Below are 19,605 nucleotides of genomic sequence, written 5' to 3'. Positions count from 1 at the left end.
TGGAAAACTCTGCCCAGGGAAGTGGTTGAGTCTCCATCCCTGGAGGTATTTAAAAGCTGTGTTGATGTGGCACTTGGGCACGTGGTTTAGTGCTGGGTTTGGTTGGAGCTGATGATCTTAGAAGTCCTTTCCACCCTAAACCCCTCTATGATGTTACATAATCGACAAAATTAAGTTTATGATTTTTTTTCCTTTTTTTATCTCCATGTTTATGAACTTGATATTAGCTAATAAGATCACTATTGTGAGTTGCAGATGATTAAATATTGCCTTTAAGTGCTGCAGTGAAGGAGTGACTTTTATTCAGCTCATTTTCTGCATTCCCAGAACTGTGCCAAGAAGCCTCATCAGGTGAAGTTTTCCTGCTGGCTTCAGCAGCTCTTGCCAATATTACTTTCTTTGACACCATGGCTTGTGAAATCTTGCTCCAGTTAAATGCAATGAAGATTCTCCTAGCAGCATGCTCAGACAAACACATCGTGGATACTCCATATTCCCGGGATCAGGTGAGGAATTTCTCTGCAAATCACTGTCACAGTTGTGTAAAAGCCAAAAGATTTCAGCACTGGGTCCATTTTTTCTTTCATGCGTTCCTTTCTTGGTTCTTTTTATTATATGCCTCTTTCTTTAGCTGCTTCAGGTTCTTCTTTGCTTTTTTTTTTTTTTTTTTTTGGTGTGTGTGAGGTTTTTTTATTTTCAATAAGCATTATAAAATATGACAGCTTTAATGTGATTTAAAAAAAAAAAGTTGCAGTTCCTATCAGTTCTGTCAGTTCTTATGCAGTTCCTATCAGCTCCTATGCAGTTCTACTGTCTAAGGTAGTAGAATTTATTGTAGTGGAATCTCTGTCTTTGGAGGGATTCAAAACTTGACTGGACAGAGCAAAGATGTATATGGAGCCCAAATACACAGCTGTCAGTTCAAAGATAAATTAGCTCCAAAAGCTGAATCAGGATCTGATCCCCAGCCCATTGACGTCCATGGGCTTTGGACCAAGTCCTGTGCATGGTTTGCAAACTTTTCTTGGCAAATACTGCTAATGCTCTTTTGCCTTGCCCTTTCATTCTCATCACTATTTTATTTATTTATTTTTTTTTTTTTTTTTTAGTAAAGGCACACAGAATACTAAAGGCCCATGCTAATGCACAGATGAATTTAGGGCAGACTTGGGATCCTCATTGCCACAGAGGGTTTTTCTCACCCTTAACCAGGAGCCAAACCTTGGAGATTTCTTAGTTTTGTAACAAAATACATTGTATAAGAACAGTCATAAAGCAATACTTCCTTAGTCCCCAGTTTTGGGTCAAAATGGACATGAATGTCCCATGTTGTGGTTCTTTGTGCAGGTAGTTGTTGTCTGAAGAGCAGTTTTGTACTTCAAAAAAGCATCAACACATCCTTTCAGAAGAGTTCATCCTAAATTCAGCAGTGTAGCATATGCAGTCTTAATGGAATTTAAGATCTGTCAGAAGAGGGGTTTAGCCAAGCCCTCGATCATTCAGGCTCTTCTTTAGTCATCATCTTAGACTCCACATGGAAAAACATGAAATATGTGTTTGGGAACAGTATGTTTATGTATAATAAATTTTTTCTCTCTGCATTCCCACTTGTCTCTTCAGTGTTGCTTGCATTCTCACCTTACCTGTGAAGTTGTGGAGGTATAGCCTAACACCTTCTGATCTTCTCTTATTTAGGCAGACAAAGAATTAATGTGCAGTGAAGACATCCATTTTAAAGTGGTTATTCCTAGGTCTAAAATTAGCGAATTATGTGTCAGAACAGTTTGAGGTGGAGAAAGACTCTTAAGCTGGAAGGAAAAATTGGAAATGGTTGCTGCATTTTTTTTTTCTCTGATAAATTCTTTCCTGTTTTCTTGGTATTTGGGAGATGCTGGTGGTTTTGACACTCAGATCTTCTGTCTCATTTAAGATTTTAAATCCTTAATACCATTCTTCCTCTAGGTTCCACATTCTTTTCTCTGCTCTTCACCTTTTCTTCCTTAGCAGGCTTTGTGTTTGTTTTTACTGCCCTTCCTCACTTTCCCCCCCCTTAATTGAAGATTGTAGTGTCAAAAGGAGATTAGAGACAGATTTTATTTTAATATAAAGAAGTTTTGATTATTAAATGTTGCTCAACCCCCAGAGAAAGACTTTGAGAATAATACTTTTAATGAGTAATAACAGTTCTTTTAGATTTCTTTTGAAAACCCCTGTCTGTACGACAGAAACTTGCAGTAGTACTTCTCTATCAGAGTTTCTTAAATACTGAGGAGTTTATTAACAAAGCCTTTACATGTGGACAAGGTCATAAAAGAGTATTTGCAGTGTTTTCTTGCACAGGTCTCTGTTAATATCCAGCTCTGACATGAGTACCATGGTCACCAGATATGTGCTTGGAATTCCCTTCCCTCTGAGAGGCCTGAGTGTGCACTGGCCTTGGTCACCTGCACATTAAAACTGTGGCATCCTTTCCAGTATTGACTGGATCACACGGAGAAAATGTGATTTCAACTAATGCAGCTAGAAAGAGAACTGATACATTTAAAACTTAAGTTATTTTAAAAAGCTTAAGAAATCAAGAAAGAAACACGACTGCTGGTAACAGATACAGAAATAAAATTAGGCCAAAGTCACTTGACTATCTGAATTTTAACCACACCATTATATTAATGATATTCCAGTTAGTTTCCTATGTGAGATTGTAATAATTTTCCTGAAGTCTTTTTTTTTTTTTTTTTTTTAACTGCTTATCTCTGTTTTTTCATGCATGTATGACCAGGCATTCATATTGTTAGAAATAAATGACAGCACTGACTGGCATTGTGTGTTCAATGTTATGGGTTGTTATATTTCAGCAGTGCAAAACTGACTGACTACCTTAACACTAAAACTTTGAAGGAATTTGAGACCAAATTCCTGCTTAGTTACAATTCTGCCTTTCATATTTTAGATTCTGTGTGGGATAAGACAGTGTGCTCCCACTTGCAAAGCAAGGGGTTCAGCTGGAAGAATAAAATCTCAGCTCAGTTGAAAAAAGCTAATTTGTGTTGAAAGGCTAATTTGTGCTCTGCTCTGAGATCACATCCCTTAGGTGCCTTTGGCTGACTGAGCTTGTTTCAAAACATGAGAATAATCTTTTCAATGCCTTGAAGGAAGTCTGAGATGGTTTTAACATGAATTACAGAAAACTGTGGCCATTAACTCAATCCCTGTTTTAGTTATATGCCCTGGTTTATGGGATGTGAATTCCACAATTTGCTCCACACAGGGTGCAGGTCCTTTGTGCTTCTTTAAAACAAATAATGTTTTATTTAGGCTATTCTAATAGGCTAAATAGGCTATTCTGCCTATTCCTTATCTAGATTAGTCAGCAATAGGAAGTAAAGTAAATAAAAATGTAGGAAAGAGTTCCTTCATTCCAAAATGTAAATTTCCTATAGCTTTAGTCTCTGTTGCCCTGGTTCATCATGCCAAAAATACAATTCCCTGGCACAGTCCCAGAATAAACCTAGACTTTGCAAGCAGATCCTGTCTCCAACCACTGTTATTATTTTGGGGGGATATTAGCTTCTTCTGCTCATCCAGGTGTAGTTATTTTCTGTTTTCAGGAAGGAAAACTAAATTCCCAATTAAAAAAAAAGACTATCAGAAGCAATTGGAGTTATTTTCGATTTTTATGTATATAATGTCCCAGAGAGAATTTTTCCAGAGATTTTTTTTACTGAAGATTTTTCTCCTGATAGATAATATCTTGGAAGGTTTTTTTCCTACCTCAGCTTGTTGAATGCCTGTTCTTGGTGCTTGCTAAATGCACTCTTTTGCTGTCTCCCTGTGGATGGATCTTGAATTGTGACATTCAGATGATTTTAATTACCTTCAGAAACAGAGACTCTGTCTTGCTTCTGAGTAGTTTTCCCAGTGCCACTTTCTGAAGATGGCTGTCTGGAACTTTGCAGACACACTATGATTTATGCTGATGTCATTTATTTGAATGAATTACAAAATGCCCTTATAATATGTACAAAAATTAATATTACTTAGCGATGAATCAGCCTTAAAGGAGTAATTAACTAAGAGAATTAGCAATTCTATATTGATCCACTTTGCCACTCTATTAAATTACTTGCTAATTCTTATTTTGAGCTTGTGTCTTTTTATGTCAGGACTGTTAATAAAAGCCTACTGAGCAGTGTGCCTTTATTATCAATAAAGGTATTTTAGCACCACACCTTCCACCTCTGTAAGGGACCCTCAGCTGTGGAAAATCTTGGCCCTTTGGCAGGCTGAAATGTGTGCTTCATCCTCCAAACCCTGTGGCATCTTTCTTCATTAGGAGTTGGGATCACAATAAAGGGAAAAACTCCCTTAAATCTCTCACTAAGGGAAAGTTTTCAGAGAATCTTTCTGTTTCTTAAATGTTCTTTGATAATTACGGATTTACACTCTCAGTGTATCTTATTTTATAACAAAGCATTTGTATCTACTTTTTACTTTAGCAACAAAGATTCAGCACCTTTGTAAACAGGTTGATGTGCATTAGTCACCATTAGTTGTCTGGAGAAATTTTATTATAGTAATTTATTATTAATTACCTATTTTAGCAAAAATAGTTTCCAAGGTGGTTGTTGTTTGAATGACATTATTTTAAAGATTCTAATTAACCATGGTTTCTCAAATTTAAATTGCTCTTGACATCTGAAATTCCTACAGTTCAGGGCAAAGCAGACTGCAGAACTTAAAAGGTTCACCATTCATAAATTCAATATGTGTGAAAGTCTGAGGCAGTGGAAGGAAACTATGTGGAAATAGAAACAAATTTTAAATTATGAAATATATATGGAATAACCAAAAAAGATCAACACTGCCAATCTTATAATAATGTATGATGTCACTAGAGAAGTATCTGTGTTTAATATCTGTTTACTTATTTTGCTTATAAAAACAGAGATTTTTGTTTAGATTTCAGATTAATTTCCAGGGCAACTGCAATACTAAGAAGATGATGCTGTACTGGCATTTAACAAATATGAAATAACTGTTATTTTTAAAGTTTATTTATTAAATAGGGAAATGTTCTGTGGGCCTTAAGAAGCCCCTCTAATATCCCTGTATAATCAATTCACCAACCAGCCATTTAAAGATGAACCTTCAAAGCTTCTTGATTTTGGGTGTGGTTTTTTTTTATTTTGAGTTCTGAAAGTTACCTGCTCTAGTCTCTTATGAAAAATCTTACTACTCCCAATGAAATCTCTGCATGTTGATATTTTGCTAAGTTGGTGCCCCTTCAAAAGGTGCTAAAGAGATTTTTGTTTAGATTTCAGATTAATTTCCAGGGCAACTGCAATACTAAGAAGATGATGCTGTACTGGCATTTTAAAAATATGAAATAACTGTTATTTTTAAGGTGCTAAAGCATGAGCTGCTCTGAGGCTTTGCCTTTTCCTGTGTCTCAGTGACACAGTGAGGGGAGCTGAGCACACCAGAACAGGCAGGTGTTGAACCTTCAGGGCTGTTCCTCTGCTCCTTCCTGACACTGACCTGAGCCATCCATCCAGCTTCCCTCTGATCCTAATAAACCTCTGAGCCCTTCCAGGACCTGAGGGAGCCAGCAGGGAAGAGGGAGAAGGACTTTTGACAAGGGCATGCAGTGACAGCACAAGGGGAATGGCCTCAAACTGAAAGAGAGCAGGTTTGGAATAGATTTTAGGGAGAAATTCTTTGCTGGGAGGGTGCTGAGACCTTGGCACAGGTTTGCCAGAGAAGCTGTGGGTGTCCCATCCCTGGAAGTGCCCAATGCCAATGGAAATGTCCATCCAAAGGATGGAGCTCTGAGCAAACTGATCAAGTAGGAAGTGTCTCTACCTATGGCAGGGATTGGGGTTAAATTATCTCTAAGGTCCCTTCCAACCCAAGCTGTTCCATGATTCTATGCTGGTTATTGGTTGAGCAAACCCATTTTTCTGTGGTTTTCATTAGTACAGTGGATTCAGGGCTGCCAGTTAACAAACTGCAGCCACCAGGTTTAGCAGACTCCTGCCCTAGTGAGACTCCTGCAATTTTGGATGGATTTGGATGGCAGAGAAAGGAGTGGGGACCAGCCTGTGTCACTCTATTGGAGAGCACTGCTAAAATACAAATATTGGAAATGCAGGGGTCAGGATCCACCTCCAAAGCAGATCTGCTTAGCAGAGATACAGGTGCTGGGGTAGGGAATTATGCTGGATTCCCTGACAAAATTTGCTTAATAGCACTTCTACAAATCCCACGGGTCAAGAATTAGTGTGTGGCTTCAGCACATTCCTGCTCCACGGTAGGAAAAGCAATGGCAGATGACCAAAACTCGTGTAGCCTGTCTTCAGGATGTCTTCTTTCTTACACTCTGAGGTGACCACAAGTTCATTGCGTGGCTTAGGAATCCAAAAAAAATTTGCAAGAATCGAAAATTTTGTCAAGTGCCAGTATTTTGTAATCATGGAGCGTGCTCTTTTACAATTTCTTGAGCAATTAATGAAATTGATATTAAAAATTGTAGTTGAGCAGTAGAGTTTCCATGTTAAATATCTTCAAGTCTTTCAGTTGTTTCCAAGTTATTTCAGTCCTGAAAGAGGCTTTGGTATCTGTTCTTTCCCAGTAATTTTCCCCTACAGAATGAGGCTTGGGCAGTCATTTTTATCTGTATCTTTGTGTTCTCCATGTCTGACAATAACATCTGACCTGGTTTGCTGATTCAACAGGATTTCAGAGTTATTTTTGAAACTGCCTAAGGCTTTATGAAATTTGGAGTCAGATAATGGGAAAAGAAGCAAAGATGAAGACTGCAGTGTAAGCCTCTGTATTATTAGACAAAAAGAAAAAAAAAATCTAGTGGGAGAGAACCTACTGGAAAGCATCTATTTATGGTTTTTGATCAACCCTAAATCCAGAAGAAATGAGACTTCTTTAATACCAGCACTCAAAGAAATGTTACTTTCTGAAGCAAATTGAGTCTCCATTTGGTTGTGTTTTCCTCTGGAGAGTTCATCTTTAATAGGAAACTTCCTTGAAATTTGGTTTGTGTTACAGAGGAAATTTTCATGTAAGTTGCATGAACTTTAAAATAGGAAAATGTAGGGGAAAAAGAGCATTTAAAGTAAACTCTTCTTGCCTATTGTATTTTTACATTATCCTCTTTGTTACATGGTTTACATCACAGGAACACGAATTTTCTTGGGGAAAGAAAAATCTACCCACATGTAGTGAGCTAATCTATGGCTTAACTACTATTTGAATGCTACTAAGATTTTAAAAGTTAATATAGGTAGAACTTGATGGTCATTGATCATAAGGGTCTTTTTTTCACCCCTCTGGATAAGGTTACAAACAAACCCTTCAGAGTAGTCCATAAATATTGCAAAATCTGGAGGCCACATAATCAACACAAAGGAAGTATAGCTATAACCTCAAATAATTTTTTGGTGTCAAAAGATGCACACAAACTATTTTTATGTATGAAAATACTTATTAGACAAAATAACTTGAAGCAGTGGAATAATTGGCATGTATTCAAATTGTGGTTAATTGAATTCTTCATCTGTGGCTTAGAGAGCCACATGGGGTACAGATTCTGCACAGAGGAAGCAATTTTCATTAACGGGATATAATTTAGAATGAGAAAACATATACACTCTGCCTGCAACACAGTTAATAATTAATATGGAATAAATACATAGACATACACTGAGTTACCATATTTCTACCTGTCACTCTGTAGAGTTTCAGCAGCCATTTGCATGCTAAGTGAGTTTATTTATTCAGAGAGATGACACTGTAACACTGCCTTCAAAAGTGGAAGACCTTTATGTCACAGCATCGGAAATGAGTCATCCTTGTTTCTAAAACGGCAAAGTGAGATCAGAATGGTGATTTGATCTCATGTCTCCTTACATCTGAGAAGTTTGCTGCTTTCTGAACTGACACTGTACACTCAAAAAGCTCGTCACCAGTTCCAAAACTGACCATTATTTTTCAGGCTGGTCAGTTTTCCTGAATTAGATTAAATTTAAAACCCCCTTAAGAAAGAATATTATTTCTGTTTTGCATTCTGATGATCTCTAGCATTTATCATTTGGTCTCTCACATATGCTGTTAATATAGGGATGTGTCTGCATGCAAAAAGCCAAGTATTTAAAGGATTGAGAAGAATGTCTTGCAGGATGTGTGAGAAAGATCTCAATGAAGGGAATGGCTGGCTGAGAGCCTGCAGCACCACCACGTTCAGTCTCTGCCAGTGGCTTGCTGCATCACTTGAAGCAAGCTGAGTTACACTTAATCTCAAAAACAGTTAAAGCTATTTGGGATAAGAAATTCTGTAAATCAAGATCTCAGAATTTGATTGTTCACAGATCAGCCAACACAGGATGTGTTGGCACAAAGGCTGACCTTGGTCTTTTTTCTCTGGAAAGGAATAAATGGAATTTTAAGTCCAGTTGCTTTTGAGACAGTGCCTTGACATGCACACAATTTTTGACTTCAACAAAACTGAAAAATATTCCTTAAATATTCCCTTGAATCAAAGCTCAGAACTCCAATCTCTAGCAAGGATTTCTTAGCATTCCATCTGAACCAATTCAGTGCAATGACAGCACTCCTGAATATTTGCCATATTTCTGCCATATTTATTTTATGAACCACAATGATATTTAATATTATTGAATTGTAGGACCAGACTTCACATTTCCTTCTCTTTTTAACAACAGGTGGTAACAATATTGGCAAACATGTCTGTGTTGGACCAGTGTGCTTCAGAAATCATTCAAGGAAATGGTATGTATTTTAGCTGAATTTTGTTTTTTGTTTAATTCTGGAGAGTCTGAGAGGATGGGAGTGTTGTACTTACAAGGTAAAGGAGAAAGGCTTCACTAATAAAGCTTCATTTTGCATCCTGTCTCTGCTGGATATTGCACATTGCTGCAGGGTGCAAACTGAGTCCTGGGGATGGTTCTACATGACTGAAATAAAATGCCACTGGTTTAGGAAACTTTGCATTTGTGGCCACTTTGCTGCCGTTCTGTGTGTGTGACTTACTCCTAGAGGCAAAGCAAAGTTGTAAGAAGTGTTTCAGGAACCTGTGCTGTGGTAATGCAGGTGAAATTGTGGTCAGATGGAAATGCCTTATTAACACACCCCCCAGCCAGCCCAAGGCTGAGTAACACAGCAAGACCAGTCCCTTTGGGGTTTTTTTCCTTTTTTTTTTTTTTTTTAAATGGGAAACATTAAATTACATTAAAAATTCACATATATTGCTTTGCTAGGCCAAGGAGGCCTAACTCATGTGGATTGTCAGGGACAATGACACCAAGTAAAATTTGGGTACACACTTTATCCTGGAATTTCACAAGAAGCATTTGCCCCCTGGCTTTTTAGAGGGCTTGGCACTCATCCTGTGTGCAAAATCTTTTTTGTGTCTGCCTAATGTTCTAATAAGCAGGTGCCACATTCTGAGAATGGTCTTTGGATGCTGGAGAATTGAGGTACTTTCTTCTCAACTCTGGCTTTTTTCTGTGTTGATTGATTATTATCTAGCTGCATGGTTCTGATGATAATTCTCTGAATTATTTATGCAAATGTACTAACAGCTAAAATCCTCTGATGCTACCTGATGTAATCTGAATGCCTAATAGCATATGGAGTCTAATAGCACATAATTGTCTTTACACTTAAAATAATCTAGAAAAGAAAAATCATCATCTTTTTTTTTTTTTTTTGTGGTGCTACAAGAAGAATATCAACTTCTACAGGCAACAATAAATTAATGAATTTGACATGGATGACATTGTCTCTTCTGGAGTGAAGAGTCAGTCATGCAGTAAATTTCAAGAAACAAGATTTCATAATTTCCTTCCTTAAAGCATTCCTCATTCTAAAATACCCTTAAACAGTTTGAGAAGAAAACTTTTAAAGGCTTGCTTAAAAATGTGTAAACAAACAAAAAAACCATTACTTTAATTGAGAGTGAAACTTCATTTAGGGACCTGAAATATGTCACTACAGGCTTTTCAGGCTGTGATTACCTTCAGGTTAATTTAGAAGCAAATAAAGAATCACATTTGGTTGAGTGCAATAAATTCGTGAAATTCAGAATATCACCTGTTAGAGTAGGAATGCACCTTTTAGTGCCTTTTCTAGTTCCAGAAGTTCTGTAGTTTCCTAGTGAAGACAAAGTCATGCATAGATCAGATGTGCCTGGGTGCTGAGGTCAAAACTGCAGCTTTACCTTGCTGTATTCTCCAACAGTGGCTGCTCTCTATTAACCCAACTTTCCTTTTTTGTACTGAGGAAGTTTTTTTGTTTTTGTTGGTTTTTTGTTTGTTTTTTGTTTGTTTGTTTTTGTTCGTTGTTGTTGTTTTTGTTGTTTGATTGTTTTGGTTTTTTTGGGTTTTTTTTTGTTGTTTTGTTGTTTTTGGGTTTTTTGTTTGTTTGGGTTTGGGTTTTTTGTTGCTGTTTTCTGTTTTTTCTTTTTTTTGTTTGTTTTTTGTGGTTTTGGTTTTTTTTGTTTTTGGTTTTTTGTTTTTGTTGTTTTGGTTTTTTGTTTTAGTTTTCTGTTTTGGTTTTTTTTGTTTGCTTGTTTTTGGTTTTTTTGGTTGTTGTTTTTTGTTTTAGTTTTTGGGGGTTTTTTTGTTTGTTTTGATTTTTTTGTTGTTGTTTTTAGTTGTTTTTTTTTTTTGGAAAGCAGACAACCAAGGCTTTTACATTCTTTCAGGTGTCAAACTTTTAATGGAGATGCTCTGTGAAAAGCCCTCGTCGGGAAGTGCAGCAGAAATTGCAGCTTGTGAGCGAGTGCAGCAGAAATCTGCAGTGACCCTGGCCAGGCTCAGCCGAGCCCCCGAGGTGGCAGAGGCAGCTGTGAAACTCAGCTGTAAGGAAAGAGGGAGGAACTGCCAGTCTTGCAGAAATTTTTAATTTTTTTAGCCTCTCTGGGTGGGCTGTAGGAGCTGCTGGTGGTCAGGAGGGTTGGGACTGATGGAGAGATCTGCAAAGCCAGGCTTTGGGATTTGTGGATTATTGATTTGTGGATTATTGATTTGTGGATTATTGATTTGTGGATTATTGCCAAGGGCGTGGGTAGAAGGCTCTGCTTGGAGCTGCCAGCCACAGCTCAGGGCAGGAGGGCAAGAGAGAAAAGAGTAAAGAGAGGGCAAGGGGTAAGAGGTGAGAAGAAAGCTTTTACCCCTCTTACACTCTAAGAAGAGAATGTAAAGTAAGAGAAGTAAGAGAGCAAAGTAAGAATATAAGAGAGCAAGCTTCCCATTACAATGCTTTAAATCTTCTTCTGTGTTGAATATTCTAATTTTAACTCACCAATCTAATACAAGATACAAATCCTATAACATTTACATACAGCCTATAAGAATCACTACATAACCAGACTGTGTTACACTTTAAACCCTAAAAACAACTCTTTGGACCCCCTCTGCCATGCTAGTAGGGTCTTCTCTGACCCTTGGGCCTGCCTGCAAGCAGAGGGGATTCTTCAGTCAAGAGGGGATTACTTTAAGCTGGCCATTCTATTATTTTCCAATTGTTTAGTAACTAAGTTTTGATATCTCAAAGATGGATTTCATTTCAATCTCACTTATAGTCTCTCTATTCTCAAAATCTTTTGCCAGGCAATCATATTTATAAAGTTTTCCATTTTCATCTCCCCCAACAGTAGTAGACTTTGTGACAGCTATTCCCTATGGAGTGTGTCCAGAGGGTGGCTGAGGGGATGGAGCTGAATGAAGCTCTGGCTGTTTTCCCAGAGGAGCCCGAGGTGCAGCACGCACTGAACACACAGCTGTGCCTCCCTGTGCCCGCTGACCCTGCTGCCTCTGCAGCCCTGCACCGAAACCCTGGCAGGGCACAGGAAACTGGGACCCCTGCGGGTCCAGATGGGATGAATCCCACGGGAGGGAATGTGTTCTCTTCAAGGGTGTGTGGGAGGATTGGTAGGGAGGAAATGGAGGTCACCATTTCCACTCTGAAACTGCAGCAGCAAGTAAAGCCAATTTATTTGTTTATGCTTTACAACTGTTAATTATGAGTGCTCTGAACTGCATAGCTCCATGGAAAGTCCCCTAAGTGTTTGCACATCATCTTTGCATTAGAGATCATCTCTACTGAAAAAAAGATAAACATGATGCATCTAAAAAATATCACAAAATAAGAAGCTGTTTTTCTAAATTATTTCTCCTGACACTCTTTTGTGCACTCAGGTATTCCTCGCCTGATTAAACTTTGCAGATCACCCACAGAAAGAAATAACAGTGATTCTGTTTTAGTGGCATGCCTGGTATGTACATTTTTATTTTCCTTTCATGCTTATACTGGAAAATTAAGGAAAAAACATCCATTTAGATTTCAAAAATGCAGAAGTATTGCAGTAATGTTTTAAATTCATGTCAGGGTCTCCTGCTTTTCCCCTCAAGCATAATCCTGTTCACTATCAATTTCTCATCCTCGGATTGAAGATTTAAGCACGTAAGGAAAAATGGCTTCATCTTCACAGTCCAAAAATTTTCCTCAGAACACTTTGGAATTTAGGGATTCATTAATTCCTAAATTCCATTTTCTGATGGTCTTATGTTTGTGGAAATTAGCCTTGAGCCATGGGGGTAGCAGCCCTTTATCTGCACCTACGCACGTACATGAAAATATTTACGTAAAGCATCCAAAAAAAGGGGAAAAGATATTTCTTGCTTCAACTCCAATCCGATTTTTTTTTTGTTCTGTTTGCATCACCAAGACAATACAGTGCCCAGCAAGGAGTGGGCAACAGAAGCTTTTCACTTTCTCTGCTCAGGAGAAAGATCCCATCTGCTGGCCCTGCACTGTGAGGCAGATCCCAGAGCTGGACGATTTCACTGAGCATTCTGTGAGCAGCTCTGGGGACATGGGTGATCCCTGGTGAATGGAGACTGAAAAATGGTCTTTGTCACTGCTTTATGATATTGGGGCTATTTTAAATGTGAAAGTAAAGCTTGGTCATTACAGCTTATTCGTTTAAGCCAGTCTTACTGAGGATGAAGAAAGTAAAATGTGAGTGTAGAAAATGCTGTGATTATTCTTCCTGCATGCCAAGAGGACTCGTTAATCTCGTGTGGTTAGAGCAGAGACCACAGAGCAATGGCAGCAAACCAGACCGTGATTTTTTCTGTCTCATTGAAGTTGTTGCTGCACATTCCTTGAATCCACGCCTGTTGCTTGAGACGTTACCTACCTCCTGTCTCAGAAATTCTGCTTCTCCTGCTATTTTAGTTAACTCTCTGGAGATGTTTTCTGAGAAAAAGGTGGCAAAAATGTTGTCCTTGAGACATAAATTGCTTCAGGCTGTGATAGGTATTGTTAGTGGTGCTGTACTCAGACCTGCTGCTCAGGTCTAAAAGTAACGTGCCCCAAAATAATTGTCATTTAATAACTTTGTGTGAGGGAAGATTCACCTGACAGATGAAGACAATAAGGAGAGATTACCCAGGCAGCAGAATTCCTAGACCTGCCCAGCTCAGTTTTGAGTTCTGGCTGTCATTTAGATGTGGTTATGATGAATTCCTGCAATGAAGATTTTGCCAAGCCTGCCTGCATTGCAATGATGATGTTTTTTTTTTGTTTGTTTGTTTTTCCAGGCAGCCTTGAGGAGACTGGCAGTCACGAATCCTGATGGACTGGAAGATTCAGATTTTCAGCAGCTGGTAAAGCCCAGGCTCGTGGATTCTTTCCTGCTATGCACAAATATGGAAGAGAGCTTTGTGTAAATGGGAGCCAAAACCCTTTGAACAATAGTGAAGGTGATAGGTACACAGTAAGGAACACATGTACAATTTTATTTTGGTTTAGTCCTATTGTTATTTATGACTTATTTATTCTAAACCCATGAACACGTGGTTTGTCAGGGCAAAGGTACAGAATGAGAAAACTCGTTACTGTGGTTTGCAAAGGTAATTTTTTGTTTTATTTTCCTGCCAAGACACACGAGACCTTATCATTGCCATCTAACAAAATGCTTTGTTTAATATAGTTTAATTAAGGTAATGAAGCCAATAATTTGTTGCTCTGATGTTAAATGCTTCTAATGATGCTTTATCACTGATATTTTTCCATAGTTAGGACATTTTGTAGGGTTTTTTAAATAAATATTTTAGCCTCATCTGTACTAGGAGAAAAATAATCCTAAAAGCTGCAAGTATATACTTGGAAAAGAAAGGGATGTTATAGTCAGAGTCCACTCTTATCTGTTGTTATTTTTTAATACAATTATGTAACTGAGAGAAAAATTTCCAAGAAATGTTCAGCTACTGCTTCAAATGATGCTAGAATACATTCTTAGGCTGTAGAAAGATGTGCTCCATCAGAGGATACAAACTAACAGAAAGCTCTTTATTCACATTGACTGAAATTTCCTAAAGAAATTCATCGAATTCTAGAGAAATCTTTGATGGTATGTGTGTTTTATCTCATAACCTTAGATTTTCCACCTATGATTTAAAATAATTACACAGTGATAACTTTTTCTTCTTTCCAAGCCTTACAAGAAATGGAAGTGCTGATGTCCAGACATGATTTTAATACTCAAGCTACTGTTTTTGTGAAAAGTTGTTCACATCTATGTTAAATAATCTGAAAAGTTGAATTAATTGTAACTTGAATTTTCCTTTTTCTGGTTTGCTAACTAGTCCTGTATTTTTAAAACTTGACTGGGACTCTTAGGAGCTCTGGAAGTTGAGAAATGGATGATAACCTAAACAACAGATGTGATTTTGAAATTGACTTTTTTTCATGAACATTCTTCTTAATTCTTGTTTTTACTTTTCATTGACAAACCACATATATTGAACATTACTCAACCAGCAATACCTTGGTAGTGTTTTTTTCACAAAGAACTCAATGGATTATTAAAAAAAATGTAATTTTTTTCTTCATAGCTCCCAGACATTGCTTTGGATCATTTTATGATCAATAACTTCAGGGTTCTAGGATATCTGCCAAAACCCCCCACATTCCTTCCTTACAATACTTTCTAGATATATTAAGCAGCTTAATTAATTAATATTTCTTTAGTGTTACGTGGTGTTTAGATGATAAGCACCAGGAAATCTGAAGCTGTGATTGCCTTCCCCATTTTCTGCATGTGAGAAATCTCTCCTGCTTCAAGCAGTGAGGCACTGGAGGTCACATTTTTCTCCCTCGATTGCACGAGTTTGGAAGTTTCTGCCTTAATGTCTTTCTTGGGAGCTCTTCATTTAATGAACTCTATCTCGACTGCATTTTAAAACCTTACACAACAATGACATGAGCAGCTATTCAGAGAAAAGTGATGAATCAGATGTTCTAGTAAGCACAGAGATGAATTCTGCTTTTTTCTGCTGCCTTTGAGACAGCTTCTTAATTTTCCAAGATTGTTAAAATGTATGGTACTGTAAAGCTTTAAAAATATTGTGTTAGTGATGGATTTCAACACTTTCCTCACTAAGCAGAAATACATGTGAAAGCCATGGATGTCTTGGTCTAAACAATGAATTTAATTAAAAACCTTTAATTTAAAATAAAATCTTGTTTCTGTCATTCTGATAGCATGGCAATCCCTGATAAAACCCATCAAATTCTGCAGTGAATTTCTGTACAGAACCTGATTCTGTCAGCTTCAGCTAACACCAGAGTATTGAGTTTCTAGATGGAGTAGGGTTTATCCAATAATAGGTAAATTTAAAATCTCATTTAAAAAAAAAAAATTCCACACATGCACAGTGAAAATGCCATCATGACTCATAATGTTTAAATGTAATTTCTAACAGGTCAATCAAATATTCAGTGAGCAGGTTGGTAACAATTAATTTACTCTCAAATAATGTAATGTGAACCCACATCAACCGAATTTACTACAGATACTCTAAATCTGCCAATATGGGTCCATAATTCTAGGCCCATATTTTCCATTTAATTGTGTTCATATTACAGATAAGGCTGTTGATATTACAAAAGTAAAGTCAATTTAGGTGGAGCTCATATTTGCAGCAGAAAAGATGTCTTGAAAAAGCCATTTCAGCAGACCTCGTGTCACCTGAGTATTCTCAAAACTATTTCAGCTAGGTCTGATTTTTTTCACCTAGAGCTGTGCACTTTATTTTTGTACATGCTAAAGTTTGTGAGAAAATAAACATACCTCCAACTTTACCTCTTGATTCTCTTGGAAATAATAAGACATTTAAAAAGATTGATTTCTTTTTCTCATTACTTCTGAACGAGAATTAGGGATTCTGAGTGAATTCTGGATTCTAAATGTTTGCTTCCAACTTTTGAACAAAACAAACAAAAAAGAACAGTTAAAGCCAGAAAAAAAACCATTTTTGCTTTCAAATGTAATATGAAATAAAATATTTCATATCAAGAAACTTTCACTAAATAATGTATTGTGGTGGCTAAATCATTGGACACCCTGTGTGTATAATATACAGGTAGGAGAGAGAGTAGAAATTAATCCACTCACAAATCAGCTCATTGACCTAGAGACTGAATGTTGGTTTAATCTTCCTGAAAAAATGGATGTCAAACTTGTTAGAAATGTCGTCCTTTCACTTCAATTCTTCTGAACATTTTCCCTTTTGTATGAGATTAGAAATGCTTAACAAACATGCAGTGAGCTGCAGGATTCTTTGTAATTTTGATTTACACTCCAGCAACTTTGGACAATGTCTTCAAATTTCAGCTTTAGTTTCCGAGTGTTTACAGATATTCAGGGCCCAGATGTTTCATTCATAGAATAAATTTTGGTTCTTCACAGATTATTGTGTACTTGGTACGTGAATCATTTATGTGGAATGTTACTTGTCTGACCTTTTCAGTTTAAAATAGTATTTGTATCTACAAAGAATAAATAATGTCTTTGTAAATTGCATACCTTCACTATTTTTGGGGTTGCCTGTTAGTATCCAAAAATTTATTTAATTTTTAGGGTTTTGCCTTTGTACCAGACTGATTCTGGTCTCTCACATGACTTGTTCCAAATTTTTGTGTTGACCATCTCCTCTCAAATAACAGCAATGAACAGTCAAAATAACGTTGGCTTTTGTATTTTGAGGAATCTGCTTTGACCTTCAGTTTAAATTGATACTAAGTTTAATATATTTAAAGAAGCACTCTAGACACTGCAAATTATTATCACTCTAAATTATTCAGCAGCGTTCTCATTTTTAAGGTGGGGGTTGAAGATGGCATTAAGCATTGAAAGAAAGGTCCAGAGTGAATTTGTTAATTGGAGTTGGAAGTGCAGAACTGGTGGGAAGGTGGGTGAATAATTCCAGCCTTTGACAAGATAAAGAAAAACACAGGGTCATGTGTTCTAGACATTTTTTTTGCTTTGTGGACACCTTTATCTCTATTTTCTGGCTCGCTCTTGGATCTGAGTTTCTCTTTTTCCAGCTGTGACAAATTTCTTCCTCTTGGGAGTGTATTTGTATAATTGCTAGTTATCTAACACAAGAGAGTTACATTCCAAGGTCTGGCCCTGCTAATTGTTATATTGGAAAGGTTTTTGCTGAGAAACCAAGTAACAAAAATACTTTGATAAATAGATGAAATAAGGATCACGTAGAACAGAAAGGAATGTTTATCGTTCTCACAACAAGGGGAAGGACCAAAATATCCTGCAAAAAACCCGAGAGAAAGCATTGCTATATCAGCTCATATTTTCATTTTTTGGTACTTTTACAAGCAGACCTGCTGGCTAAGAGTTTATGAATTGATCAGTTGTCAGCCAAATAACCACTGAATCAAAGAAATCAAAGAAACCCACTAGACCTACAGACCAAATGCTGGAAAAATCAAAGATTCTTCTCTTTCATTTTCAACAGCCAATCTGTGACTTTTTCTTTTAATAATTGAAGTGTACCTAAAACCCAAAGAAACCTATGGGATACCGGTGGGGGCAAAAAAAAAAAAAAAAAAAGTAGCAGGTAAGGCTGCTAAATATGCTTTGAATAGAAATTAAAAAGGATCAAAAGGTTTAATTGATGTGAAAAAGGAGATGTGTATAATACAGTGCCTCACCTATCACTGTTGTCATCACCTGTGTTACAAATCACTGCTCATCCCCTCTTCTTTAATCTTTCTGGATTATTATGGGTTTTAACCAGCTTTTGTTCATGTTCCTCACAACATTTAGAACGTGACCTAATAATGCACATGTCTTCTAAGTGATCTACTTTGTCTGATTTATTTTTTTAATATGCCATATTGTAAAAATCTCTTTTTTTTGGGTAGTTCTGAAAGGATAAACCTAACAATATTTGTGTTATATCTGCTCATCAGGTGAGACAAAAATGATGATAAATCAAGCAGGTATATCTAAAAGGACCAGAAACAGACACGTGTGTTTTCACTTACATCAAGAGAATAATTATGGGCCCAAATGATCTAGGGAAGTCTTATTTGATGGCACTTCTTTTGACTTCTGTAAGTCAGTTTGCTTGTAGAGAAATAAAGAGTCAGAGGTAACCCATGGTTTCCAGGATTTTGCTAGATTCAGATGTGTAGAGGTCTAACACATAAAATAAATATAAATAAAATCTTACAACACTAAACTAAGGATAAAAACCCTTTTATTCAGAGCAGCAATTTACATAGATCAAAGTTTTCAAAATTTTTTCTTATCAGTAGAAGAAATCTTCATGTTCTTTATCTAGGGGGGAATTATGAATTGTTTGAGGCTCAGTTCTGCAAGCAGAGTCCAGAGCAGCAATTTAGTTTTTTTCTGTAGAGCACAGAGAGAAGTGGGCAATACTTTCCCTTTGAGGATGGCTGCCTGGGACAGAGCATGCACAGTACCCCGGGGCTGCCTTTTTTTATCCAGTAGCTGTGGAAAAATAGTGCTGATGATCTCTTTGAGGGAGCTGTCACAGATACCTTGACATCTGACTCTTAGTTCAGATCAGGGGAGGTGAATTCCTGTCTGGAATTTCCTGCAGACAAATGGGAGGCACTTGTTCAGCTGGGGTTTTACAGGCTGTTTACATATCGAGCACAATTTCCTTTAAACCAGAAAAATTTGCAAGATCACACTCTTTTGAAATGATTAAGACATTTACTGGTTTGGTATCTGCTAACTGATGTGTTTTAAAACAAGGAGTAGCTGGACCAGCTCATTGATCTCATGATAACATACCAGAATATAGATTTCTTACTGCAGGAAAAAAATGTAGAAGAAAAGCAGGTCACGGGCCACTAACTAAGAACTCCAAAGTGGGGTCTCGTGGCCAATATGTGAACTAGCACTGAGTAATCACCTTGCATGTATTACACGTGTCAGGAAAGCCACTGCTCAGCAGAAAACAAGAAAACAACCACAGATCTCCTCTAACCCAGAAGAAGAAGAAGAAAAGAAACTTCATTACAAGGCAGAGCCTGGAGCAAAGCAACACCACAGGTAAGACACAGGTAAAGGAGGATTATTTCCAGGAGGTTCAGGTATCCTGTAGGATCCATGCTGGCTTGGAAGTTGCTTATGATCCAGACCATTGCTAAACCCTTGCACAGAAGTGTCAATTTTGTGCTTACTGTGGATTATCTTTGAGCTAGCAAACACTGGGAAGCCTTTCT

General features: G+C 37.3%; 1 protein-coding gene across 3 annotated transcripts in view; it reads left to right on the top strand.

Moving 5' to 3' along the window:
• The window catches only part of INSC (INSC spindle orientation adaptor protein), a 108,478-nt gene extending 92,916 nt beyond the window's left edge, over window positions 1-15,562 (top strand). For all 3 annotated transcript variants that reach the window (XM_088175672.1, XM_088175673.1, XM_088175674.1), the window contains exons 9-13: window positions 328-506; window positions 8,736-8,802; window positions 10,739-10,894; window positions 12,234-12,310; window positions 13,641-15,562. In XM_088175672.1, the coding sequence (XP_088031798.1) occupies window positions 328-506; window positions 8,736-8,802; window positions 10,739-10,894; window positions 12,234-12,310; window positions 13,641-13,769 (608 nt within the window). In that variant the 3' untranslated portion in view covers window positions 13,770-15,562. The remainder of the gene's footprint in view (window positions 1-327; window positions 507-8,735; window positions 8,803-10,738; window positions 10,895-12,233; window positions 12,311-13,640) is intronic.
• Window positions 15,563-19,605: the final 4,043 nt, after the last annotated feature.

This window comes from Sturnus vulgaris, chromosome 18 (assembly GCF_052056855.1).
Source record: "Sturnus vulgaris isolate bStuVul1 chromosome 18, bStuVul1.hap1, whole genome shotgun sequence".
Classification (NCBI taxonomy): domain Eukaryota; kingdom Metazoa; phylum Chordata; class Aves; order Passeriformes; family Sturnidae; genus Sturnus; species Sturnus vulgaris.
Note: the sequence above shows the minus strand (reverse complement) of the source record. Positions and strands in the feature narration are given on the sequence as shown.